Source organism: Chenopodium quinoa, unplaced genomic scaffold (assembly GCF_001683475.1).
Source record: "Chenopodium quinoa cultivar QQ74 unplaced genomic scaffold, ASM168347v1, whole genome shotgun sequence".
In the NCBI taxonomy this organism is placed as follows: Eukaryota; Viridiplantae; Streptophyta; class Magnoliopsida; order Caryophyllales; family Amaranthaceae; genus Chenopodium; species Chenopodium quinoa.
In genome coordinates this window covers 1,558,492-1,570,844 of record NW_018744593.1, presented here as the reverse complement: position 1 = coordinate 1,570,844, position 12,353 = coordinate 1,558,492, and the positions used below count along the sequence as shown (strand labels likewise).

General features: G+C 42.6%; 1 protein-coding gene across 4 annotated transcripts; it reads right to left on the bottom strand.

The window, feature by feature from the left end:
- Nucleotides 1-7,451: 7,451 nt before the first annotated feature.
- LOC110699607 lies at nucleotides 7,452-10,270 on the bottom strand. Of its 4 annotated transcripts, none has more exons than XR_002506949.1 (4): nucleotides 9,573-10,270; nucleotides 8,727-8,878; nucleotides 8,324-8,662; nucleotides 7,452-8,245 (listed from the first exon to the last, which is right to left on the bottom strand). XR_002506949.1 is itself a non-coding variant. In XM_021877113.1 (2 exons), exon 2 carries the CDS (start codon nucleotides 8,189-8,191, stop codon nucleotides 7,835-7,837), a length of 357 nt encoding a protein of 118 aa, XP_021732805.1. In that variant the 5' UTR covers nucleotides 8,192-8,245; nucleotides 8,324-8,718; the 3' UTR covers nucleotides 7,452-7,834. The 4 variants fall into 4 exon arrangements, 1 of the variants encoding a protein (XP_021732805.1); XR_002506948.1 differs by having other exon boundaries at nucleotides 8,953-10,269; XR_002506947.1 differs by having other exon boundaries at nucleotides 8,727-10,269.
- Nucleotides 10,271-12,353: the final 2,083 nt, after the last annotated feature.

Here is a 12,353-nt window from a genome sequence, read left to right as displayed (position 1 = left end):
ATGCCACAGTTACTAGCAATTACTCTCAATACACCAAATACACCCTAATTAGGACAATCACCATGCAATTCCAACTACAGAACACAATTCATTACAACCACTTCACATATTCTCCCAACAACAGTCAACAATTACAAGCAATAATTGTCAAAATAGGAAACAGAACCTAAATATGGAATCAGCATGCAAATCAGGTTAATCAAGGCAAACCAGTTCAACCATGCAACCTCAAATCAGGATAACAATCAAAAACACCAGATAAATCACACAATGAGAGAATATGAAAACGAGGAGTCAATTAATTCTAGGATAAGAAATGAGTTACGTAGCATGATTAGTTGGAGCCAGAGGTGAAAGGGTTGTAGTCCCCTGCACTTTCAACACCGTCAGCCACAGGGGACTCAGATCTGTCGTGTTTTTTCCCAGAGAGAAGTTGGGTAGACCCAGATCTACCCTCCTCCACCCTTCTGAACGGATTTCGCCGTCAAAGGGGCCGCAACTGGGGGTTCATCATCATCGCTTTCCAGAATAATGACTTCAGGAGGTTTTTTGATGGAACCCTCAACCTTTTTGCCCAGATCTGCATTCGAAGCCTGACCACGCTTCTCATCAAAGTCGTAAGGAGCAAGCTTTGCACCCCCACCAGTCCTACGCCTCATATCCAAGTAGGTTGCAGTACGTGTCCATATCAAACGCATTTTTTCAGTGCGTCGCTGGCACTTGTAGGTGGCAACAACGCCAAGATCTGGCTTTTCTGGGTTTGGGGAACTCATTTTTGTAGGGTTTTCTAAGAAATAGGTAGTAGAACACCCAGATCTGCAAAAGTTAGGGTTTCAAACAGGAGAGAGAGTGAGATAAAGGAGGTAGTTTCTGTGAGAAGACAAAGAGTGCGAGAGGAGAATGGTAAAACACAGATGATAACTGTGTTGGTTTCTGGAAGGAACCCAGATCAAGAGGTGTCATTAATGGTGGTGGGTGGACGAAACATTGAATACGGTAGTTGGGGAGATGAAGAGATTTTGATGTTTTGAAGAAAATGGGGATAGGTTAGGTTAATTTTTGGTGGGAATGATTATGTTAGATGGAATGGTTTTAGGTTTATTTAAGTACTGTTAAACATAAGGTTAGGATATAATCAGTTTTTGTTGAGGGTAATTTGGTATTTTTCCACTTAAAAAAGTTACTACAAAAGGAAAAAAATCAGTTTGTTGCAAATAATAGGTAGCACACGTTTCGGGTAAATGTTACAGATAATAGTTAATAGAGGAAGTATTCATAATTAGCCCTATAAATAGCATAGCCCTTGTACTCAGTAGCTACACACTACTTACGTACTCTACTCTTAATTATAAGCTCTCATATTCATTGTATTCTAAGTTATTCATAGTGAAACGGTGGTCTTGCACCCACCTGCAGTTTTTCCCACATTTGGGTTTTCTGCGTCATCAAAATACCTTGTCTTTTACTTGTTTTTACTTTAGTTTTATTCGTTTTATATAGTCTCTGCTTTAGCCGTCGAACGTCCCAACCTTAGGTCGCCCTTAGGCGAAATTTGGCATAAACAATTTGGCGCCCACCGTGGGGCTGGCGACTAGATTTTCATTCACAGATTCCAAAAACCTCGCCCTTTAACCAATCATCCGGTACTCATGGGTTCTTCAGAAGGAAACATGACCCTCGAGCAGCTCATGCAAGAAGTTCGCAAGACCCAAGAGGAGCTCGCGTAGCAGAAAGCGGAGAACGTACGTCTCGCCTAAGTCAGAAGATTGTCGACACTCTCAGAAAGGAGTTGGACTCCATCCGCAGCAATACGCCAGGTTGGCACCGTAACACCAACGACATCCCCACTATGATGAGCCTGGACTCTAGAGATGAATCAGGTGATGATGACGAAGAAGATGATGTTGAGCGCATTAACCAAGAGGATGACGACGAGGTGGATCCGAAAGCTTAGAGGCTGAACAAGATCGAGGCTCAGAATGCCAAGTTGCTTCGCTTGCTGAAGAGGTTGCCCGACACACTAGTCCCGACCGTGACGGAAGAACCTGATGGTTTCGTCGCGTCGCCCTTCGCGGAAGAAATAGCAATGGCCAACATCCCCAGAAGCCTCAATATCCCTTCTCTAGCGGCGCTCTTTGATGGAAGCACTTGCCTGTTGAAGCATGTCAATCATTACAAGCAAAGGATGTGGCAGTAATCCATCCCCTGCAACCTGCTCGAGCTAGTCCTCTGCAAAGCTTTTGGAGCTACCCTTACATGGCCTGCCCTTGAATGGATGTGTCATATCAAACGCGGCTCAATTACTAATTTCCAAACTTTTTGTAACAAGTTTTACAGCAAGTTCAACAACATCTACAAAGTTGAAAAGCAAACGAGCGACCTGTACCGCATCGTCCAGACAAGCGGCGAGTCCATCAAGTCGTACTTTAGCAGGTTCAACAAGGAAATGATCGACATCAAAGGATATGACGTCCGAACAGCCATAGAAGCCTTCAAGAGAGGATTATCGCTAGATTCGGAGCTTTACAAAGAGCTGACCAAGTATCCTTACACGACCTTCAAAGAAGTCAAGACTCGCGCCCTAGCCCAGATGCGACTAGAGGACGACATCGCTATCAGAAAAGGCATCAAGCCCTCGCTTTCCCCTAGTAGTGAAAGGATCGACAGACCGACCAACGACAAGAAAAACTGGCGTCGCAAACCATATGACAGGCCAGGTCAGGTAAATAATGCCAATAACATCGATAAAGCTAGCAATGCACAAAGCTCTGTTGGCAGGTCCCAGAAGCAAGACACCGACGCATACCCCGACATTGTTGAGTACGACTTCTGCGTCCACATCGGGGGCGTGGTGAATTCCTTGCATTCCTTAAGCGTTGTTGCCCGTTGGCCCAGGAAGAGCGATAAGCCAGATGAAAGCAAAGACAAATCCTAGTGGTGCGACTACCATAGCGATTATGGCCATCATACTGAAGATTGCAACGCCTTGAGAAGAGAAATAACCTTCCTCTTGAAGAAAGGTCATCTAAAGGAGCTGATGGGAAAAGACAAGTTAAGCAACAAAGAGATGTCGCCCCAGCAGCTTCCAAAAGCCCCGACGATCACTAAGGTAGTCAATGTTATCTCTGGTGGATCTGATATTTGTGGACTAACGTACTCTACAGCAAAGAAAATAGCAAGAACAGGTACCCCCGAGGAAGCTGTTCCAAAAGACGTAAGATCAAATCAAGATAAAGCTCTAGAAGCGATGGTGATCTCCTTCGATGACTGCGACCTGGGAGACTACCAAGAAGAGTATCATGATTCACTAATGATATCCATTACCATTGGCAACTGTTTGTTGCGAAGAGTGTTACTTGACCGAGGAAGCTCAGCTAATGTCCTCTTAAAAAGTACCTTAGAAGACATGGGAATCGACACCACAGACGTTGTTAGAAAATCAACTGTCCTTGTAGGTTTCAGCAGAGAAGCCCTCCATAAAGGTGGAGAGATCGTGCTACCTACATATGCTCAAGGTGTCAACCTGTCAACGCACTTCAACGTCGTGGATTGCCCGTCGGCCTACAATGCCATCATTGGTCGACCTTGGATCCATAGAATGAAAGCCGTCCCCTCAACATACCATCAGACGATCAAATTTCCAACCAAATGAGGCATGCAAGAAATCAAAGGAGAAAGGCAGGAAGCTAGGAAATGCTACAGTTCTACCTTGAAGCCATCCAAAAGGAGGGTATAGCAATTACAGCAAGGACTAGCGTTAGAAGAGCCCGACGAACAAGCGGTAGATGAAGTGGCGCTGGATCCCAGCAAACCAGAGCACACCGTCCGAAATGGGGCGTCACTCGACCTAGGTATAAGGTCAAACTCATTGAATTCTTAAAGCTAACGCAGATTGTTTTGCTTGGTCACATGAGGATATGACAGGTATCAGCCCCGACGTGATCACTCACAAACTAAACGTCGACCCTAACCAGCGACCAGTCAAGCACAAGTGACGAAAATTCGCACTAGAAAGAAATCAAGTGATCAATGACGAAGTACAAAAGCTGATCAAAACAGGAAAAATAAGAGAAGTCAAATACCCCCGACTGGCTAGCGAATGTCGTGGTAGTCAGCAAGAAGAACGGAAAAAGGAGAGTGTGCATAGACTTCATCGACTTGAACAAAGCATCCCCAAAAGATCCATTTCCCCTACCACATATCGACACGATGGTCGACGCAACTGCTTGGCACGAATTGCTCACCTTCATGGATGCATATTCAGGGTACAACCAAATACCGATGCACCTAGAGGATCAAGAGAAGACAACCTTCATGACGGACAAGGGTATTTATTGCAACAAAGTCATGCCATTTGGCTTGAGGAATGCAGGAGCGACGTACCAAAGGCTCGTCAATAAGATGTTCCAATATCAGCTAGGAGATACGATGAAGGTGTACATCGAAGACATGGTGGTCAAGTCAAAGAAAGCTGATGACCACATCAGACACCTCAAGCAATCCTTCGACGTTTTAAGACAGTATGGTATGAAGCTAAACCTACTAAATGTTCTTTTGGAGTCTCTGTAGGAAGATTTTTAGGATACATCGTGACCTAGCTAGGTATTGAAGCAAGTCCTAACCAAATCAAAGCCATAGTCAACATTCAATCCCCAAGGAACATCAAGGAAACGCAAAAAATTGACAGGACACGTAGCGGCGCTGAATAGGTTCTTATCAAAGTCATCCGACAGATGTCACCTATTCTACGACGTCATGAGAAAAAAAAAAGTGTTCGAATGGACAGAGAAACATGAGAAGGCTTTGTAGGACTTGAAGCAGTACATGGCATCACCGCCACTTCTTTCCAAGCCAAAAGAACACGAGATGTTGCATTTGTACCTAGTAGTAAGCTCAACGTCCGTCAATTCAGTCCTTGCAAGGGAAGACGACAACCAGCAGTTACCAGTCTACTACGTCAGTAAGTCTCTGCTTGACGTAGAGACCAGGCATACATCCATTGAAAAAGTTACGTCATTATTTTGAAACCCACCAAGTGGTGGTGCGAACTAACGTTCCCATCAGGTCTATCTTGCGTAAAACAGAGTTAACAGGTAGAATGGGCAAGTGGAGCGTCGCCCTAAGCGGGTACGACATCAAGTACCTACCTAGGACGACAATATAGTCGCAGGAACTTGCAGACTTTGTGGCAGATTTCATCCCGGAGTTGGAACCATTAGCCACCCAAGAGCTGAAGGAGATAAACAATGCATGCCAAGAAGCAGTTTAGACAAATGTTCTGCGATGGCTCGTCGAATCAGAGAGGCGCCGGCCTAGGCGTCGTGCTAAAATCACCACAAGGGGACATGATCGTACAATCCATCTACTGCGACTTCAAGGCAACTAACAACAAAGCAGAGTACGAAGCACTAATTGCAGGCATGACCGTCGCGTTAGACCTAAAGGAAACTGGTTTGAACGTATATAGAGATTCTCTACTCATCGCTAGTCAACTGAATGGAGAATTCGCAGCCAAAGTCAAAAAAATGACGGCCTACCTGGAGATTGCGAAGAGGAAAGCTAAGCAGTTCAACTCGTTCTCGATCAAGAAAGTCCCAAGAGACAAAAATACGCAAGCTGACGCCCTAGACAACCTAGGCTCGGCACTCAGAAAGTCGCCCTTTAGTACCATCCCTCTGGTCCACCTGTAGAAGTCGTTGGTCGACACATCCTGGATTCCAGATGTCATGGGGATAGATGCAACCGCCAATTGGATGACGCCAATAGTCAGATACTTAAAGGACGATGTCTTGCCACATAATCCTCTTGAAGCAAGAAAACTCAGGTATAAAGCGGCTAGATACACTTTATTACATGACGTGTTGTTCAAATTGTCTTCCACATGTCTCTTGCAGAGATGCCTCATCGGCGACGAGCAACAAGAAGTCTTAAAGGAACACCACGACAGAGAATGTGGAAACCATTCTAGAGGTCGCAGCTTGGCAAACAGGCTCTTGAGAATCGGCTACTTTTTGCCAACCATAAAGAAAGACGTAGAAGCTTACTTTGCAAAGTGCAACAACTGCCAATGTTATGCAAGAATGACGCATAAACCATCTGAGATGCTACACCCTACGTTATGCGCGTGGCCCTTAATTAAATGGGGAATGGACATAGTAGGGAAGCTTCCAACAGATCCTGGACAAAAGGTCTTCATGCTTGCACTAACGGACTACTTTTCAAAGTAGATCGAGGCCGACTCATTCACTCAGGTATGCGATAAAGAAGTCATTTCATTTTTATGGAATAACATAATTTGCAGGTTTTGGGATCCCCTCTGAGATCGTCTGTGACAACGGGTCACAATTCATAAGTGACAAGACAAGACAATTCTGTGAGAAATGGAATATCAAACTTTGCACATCCACACCGAGATACCCACAAGCCAATGGCCAAGCTGAGTCAAGCAATAAGACAATTATCCAATCATTAAAAAAGCGACTCAAGGAAGCCAAAGGAAAGTAGGCTGAAGAACTCCCGTCGGTACTCTGGGCAAATAGGACAACTCCTAGAACGTCGGCGGGACAAACCCCGTTCTTTCTTGTTTACGGGTGCGAAGCAGTCTTGCCATCTGAAGTACGCATCCTAACAGCAAGATATGGCCTCATGACGACAGACCAAAACAACATAGAGCTGTCGGCCGACCTTGACACTTCAGAGGAGTTAAGGAAAGCAGTGTACGTCAGAATGGCAGCGCAACAACAAATCTTTGCACGAAGCTTCAACAAAAACGTCAAAGCCAAAGTGTTCAAAGTAGGAGATTGGGTGTTGAGGAAAGTCTTCCAAAACACCAAAGATCCGACAGATGGCAAGCTAGGCCCGACGTGGGAAGGATCATATCAGATCCTCGACGTCGCAGGTAAAGGGGCATACAGGCTTATGTCCAAAGAAGGTAAGGTCGTTCCTCAAAGCTGGACGCGACACATCTTAAATTTTACCACTTCTAGATAAAGACCTAAGGTACAAATGCCCGATCTTAAGTCTTGAAGTTCTTTTTCAGTTTAATATTACTTTTTGGACAACAAGTACTGACTTAGGCATCGGAGGGTTGTTGGCAAAAAGGCCAACGGTAAGGTCCTAACGCCTGTTTTGCATAAACGCAAGGGCTTCAAACGCCAAACCTGGACGAGACACGACAGAACGTCAGTCGCGACCCAAGATAACTTACTGCCATGGCAAAGAAATATCTTACCATTGACATTGATTTTGGCCAACTGACGTACGACATAAGATATTAGGGGAAACACCCATGCATTACGCAAGCACTAGGGTATATGCAAGTTTTTTCCTAAAGTTACTAAGTGTAACAATTCAAAACATAGCGAATTCATAAAAATTCGCACTTAGAAAATTTTCTACATTTTTTTAAAAACTTGTACTTATCTTACGAAGGTTGTACGCACGATATCCAATGCAATAAAACCCAAGATATTTTTCATGCATTGCGCAAAGTTTGCAGGATCCACAAGCATTTGTACAAAAGATTGACTGTCCCACGACAACCAGTAAAGACGATTACAAAAGGAAATTGTACAAAGTACTTCGAAAATAAGAAACAAACCTGATCGTCCCACGACGATCAGTAAAAGGTACATCAAAACAGAAATAGTTCGAGGCAAAAGAAAATTCAACAGTACGACAAAAGGCAAAGACGACAAAAGTTAAGCATCATCAGCATTAACTCCATCACCAACAGAAGCGTCGGCCTAGCAGCAACCTCAATAGCAATCCCAATAGTAGCATCAGGAGCTGCACCGTCGACCTTCTCTTGTGAATCCGCTGTAGAGTTGATGTCCTACTCAGGAGCCCCAACATCAGAGACCAGATCAGCCTCAGTGACAAGGGACGTCAGAAAGACATTCACCTCCTTTTGAGCATCCTCAACAGTTAGACGACCATCGAGGAAGCGCTTCAGCATCTTGGCACAAACAGTCAGCTGGTCGAGGCACTTGGATTTCTGCGCATCTTCGCAAACCTCAACTAAAGACGCCTCCAGCTCCAAAACTTGCTTGCTCTTCTCCTCCAGCGAAGCGTTCAGCTTAGAGACCTGCTTCTCTTTCTCCCCTAAGGCCTTCTTCAGCTTGGTCGCCTCTCCCTCAGCAGCGCGAAGTTGATTCCTGATAGTGCCGACATAGACATGAAGATCATTCATCTCTTTCTCCCCAGAAATAAAGTGGCCACGCACCGCCAACAAATCCTACAAGGCCTGTAAACAGAGAAAATCAAGGGTCGCATGACATGACGCTAAACAAGAAGAAAAAGCAAAATTTAGAAGATAAGTTACATTCAGCTGAAGCGACACCGCTTCACTAACAATGCTAGCAGGCGTCATCTTCTCCAAACGTTTTTCAGCACCACAACTTTTCAGCAGAAGGCCAAAGGGAAGTCGACATGGAAGTCCTAGAAAGGAAATCAGCTGGAACTCGCAGCACTTAGTCAGACTCCTTGGGTGCCTTGGGCGGTATCTCCTTAGCACGAGGAGACGTGCATATCTGAAGAGGTTTGACGTTTAAAACCTTGATGTCCGACTCATCAAAAGCAGTCTGCTTCTTTTTCTTGGCTGCGCGTTCCACCATCTCGTCGAAAGACATCACAACTCTCTTGGTCTTACCAGATTATGTTTCTGAAAAGGAAGACGCATGTTAAGGCTGAAAACAACACAAATAGAGTAAAAGCGACTAACTTACCAGAAGCCATCTCCTGCTTGTCGCCTCCTTCTTCCTCAACCTCTTTAACTACGACAGGGCGCACGACGTCCGATCTTCCTTAGTAATGCTTAGCACAACCTCTACTTTGCGCAAACTCTTCCTTCCATGAGTCACGACGGCGACGTCAATTTCTGCAACAAAGCAAGCCATAAGAACACACGTCAACAAACTAAAGTAAAGAAGCGACGAGAGACATAAGGAATACCTCCGTCATGCCAACCACAGCGCATCCAGCTAGCCTCTTCCCCCAAAGATTCCTTATCAACAAACAAGTAACGCGACTTCCAGCCACGATCATTCACCTTCCCAGCTCTCTCGACCAGAGCAGGATGTCCTTTCTTCAGTACTAAGGTACACCTATTCTTCTTAGTGATCTGACAGGTCGAAAGATTCACCCCAATCTTTGGTCACCTTTTCGATGACATGAGCTATCCTCCAAAATTGAGGCATCACTTGTCCTAGACTTAAGTCCAAGACTCCCATCAAAGATCGTGACAGGGGACCAAATTGAAAGGTGTACCCCAACCTAAAAGGTACTCATACAGTACGATGTGTCTGTGAGGGCAGTCTTCCGGCCTCTCCTTCTCAGAAGGCACCTGCACTACGGTGCACTGCGGCATCCCTGCCAAAGCAACAAAGGACGCCACGTCTTCCTCTACAAAGTCACTAAGAGGATCATCATTGTCCGCCATATCACCAACAACTTTACTCTCACCTCTTTCCAAAACTCTAAACGAAAACCTAGTTCGTTGAAGGCAAATTCGGCTTGCCAGACATACGCAAGTAACAAATTAAAAAGAAATTGAGTCAAAGTATGGAATTTACCTGATGAAATTGGCCTGAATTCGTTGTCAAAGCTCGAAGCACCAGAAGAATCCAGGAAGATTGAATGAATTTGGGGATTTTTTGTAGAAAGAAAATGCAAGGATTTAGGAAGAGTGTAGAAGTGGAAAAGAAAGGGGGCACGGTTATTTATGCAAGAGTTAGGTGAGGAGTTAATGCGGTTAAGTTCAAATTGTTAGTGGGATAATGGGAAGTTAAGATTGTTCCCTTGAGTTACCCACGATCAAGTCAACAATCAGCGGCAAACTGTTATGGTCAAAATTAGGGCACGACTTGACGTCCGACACGTCACACGACGATGGAGGGCGACTGATGATCTTGTAACCAACTTGGCGAAAGACAAGGAAGAGATAAATACTCACAATGATACCATGGCTATTTTCCAACAACACATCCAGTAAGGATAATTCAAATTCCATCCAGATAATTCCACAACGAAGAGATAAGTCCAAGACTTAGTCTAACAACAACTGTCCTACATTTTAGGGAAGTTGTTGCTTGCTCTCAACAGCCCTCTAGCTAGGGTTTAATATTCATAATTAGCCCTATAAATAGCATAGTCCTTGTACTCAGTAGCTACACATTACTTACGCACTCTACTCTTAATTATAAGCTCTCATACTCATTGTATTCTAAGTTATTCATAGTGAAACAGTGGTATTGCACCCACCCGCAGTTTTTCCCACATTTGAGTTCTCTGCATCATCAAAATACCTTGTCTTTTACTTGTTTTCACTTTAGTTTTATTCGTTTTATATAGTCTCTTCTCTAGCCGTCGAACGTCCCAACCTTAAATTGCTCTTAGGTGAAATTTGGCATAAACACTTTTCTCATAGCTTAACTTTTATTTTTTACGAGTAAAAAACTGTATTGAGTTTATAGCTAGTTTTATCATTAATTATCATTTGGATTAAGAAATAAAATAGAAGAATCGTGGATTTGTGGGTCATACATGTTCACCAGAAGAATGACGCTAAAGTGTTAGTCTTTGATACTAGGGGTGTGCATAAACAGGACCGGACCTGAAAATTGACCTGAACCGGACCTGATCTGGACCTGTAGATTCAGGTCCGGTCCCGGTCTCGGTCCTTGAAATTCAAGGTTTCCGGTTCCGGTCTGGATCAGGTCCAAAACCGAGGTTTCAGGTCCGGACCTGAAACCCGGTAACATTGTATTTTTTTTTTTTTAAAAAAAAAAAATCTAAAATCAAAACAGGTCTATTTAGGTCCTATTACAGGTCTATGCAACAGGTCTAAAAATAAAAAAAAATTGTGATTGATAATTTGGGATTGTATGTAATTATTAAATTATGCAACAGGTCTAAAAATCACAAAACAGGTCCATATACAGGTCCATATGCAGGTCGAACAGGTTATTTATTAAAAAAAAAACAAAAAAAATAACAAAACAGGTCTATTCAGGTCCAAACCGGTCCGGACCTGATTTTTCAGGTCTGACCCGGAACCGGACCTGTTGAATCAGGTCCGGTCTCCGGTCCTCAAAATCTTCTAATTTAGGTCCCGGTCCCAATAGGTCCGGTCCGATTTTGGACCGGTTAACACCCCTATTTGACACAATGTTTGAATTACAAATTAGAAGGGAAACGAAGGGTAGGAAATAGAGACCCACTTCCTCCCAAAAAATCTCTAAGTAATGATCTCATTAAAGAGGGAGAGTATAGATCCCTTTCATCCCCTACCTTGCCTCCCCCAATTCCTTATTCAAACAACGGAATAATTCCTCTTTCGTTTCTCTGCCCTCAACAATTTCTCTCCATTTTTGGATATCTAATATTTCAAATAACATCTACGATAGAATTGAATACTCTTATCAATCTAGATTTTCGACTTGGGCTAACGTTACATCTTGAGTATTGACTTTTTTTATAAACTTTTATTAAATAAAAACCCTTCTAATAACCATATTGTTTTTTCTCTCAATTCCCCTAAAAGGATCAAAATAAATTATTTCTACTACTTTTTTAATTATTTAACTTAGGGCTTGTTTAGTTTACCTTATTTTTACTTATCTAAACTTATCTGATCTGATCTGATTGTCTGATTTGACCAAACTTTGTCCTTAAGTGTACGATAATCTATTAGGAAAAAATGATATCAAGTGAGGTCGTGTTAGATTCGTAATAATGTGTATTTTTATTAATATGTAATTTTCATAATTTTTTTTATTACGAAATTAAAGATATTTAGCGACAAAAAAATGTATATAATACGATAATCTGATCTGAACTTTTTTTTCCTGATCTGATCTGATTTGAATTATTTTTTCTAATCTGAATTTATTTTTTTGAAATATATAAAATTAAGTCGAAGTAAACAAAGCCTTATATACCAATTATACGTCATAGCGATTTCTCTTTGATAACAACCTGTGCCAAGAAGAAATGAGGTTTTATGTAAGACGGTAAGTAATAAGTAGGCTTGTTCACGGATCGGATATCCGATCCAAATGTGATTTCGGATCGGATATCCGAATACTCGGATATCAGAAACTGATATCCAAATCCGATCCAAAACTTTCGGATATTCGATATTCGGATATCCAAAATTTTTGGATCGGATGGTTCGGATATCCATTATACAATATTAAGTAAAACTGATTATGATTACTTTCTAAATTTCACTAATTTTACCGCTTTTTTATCGCTAAATTGTACAACATACTTTAACAAAATAGTAGTCATTTTGCAATAAAAATTATCATCAAATATATTAAAAATATTATAATAAGTTAAAAATACAGGGT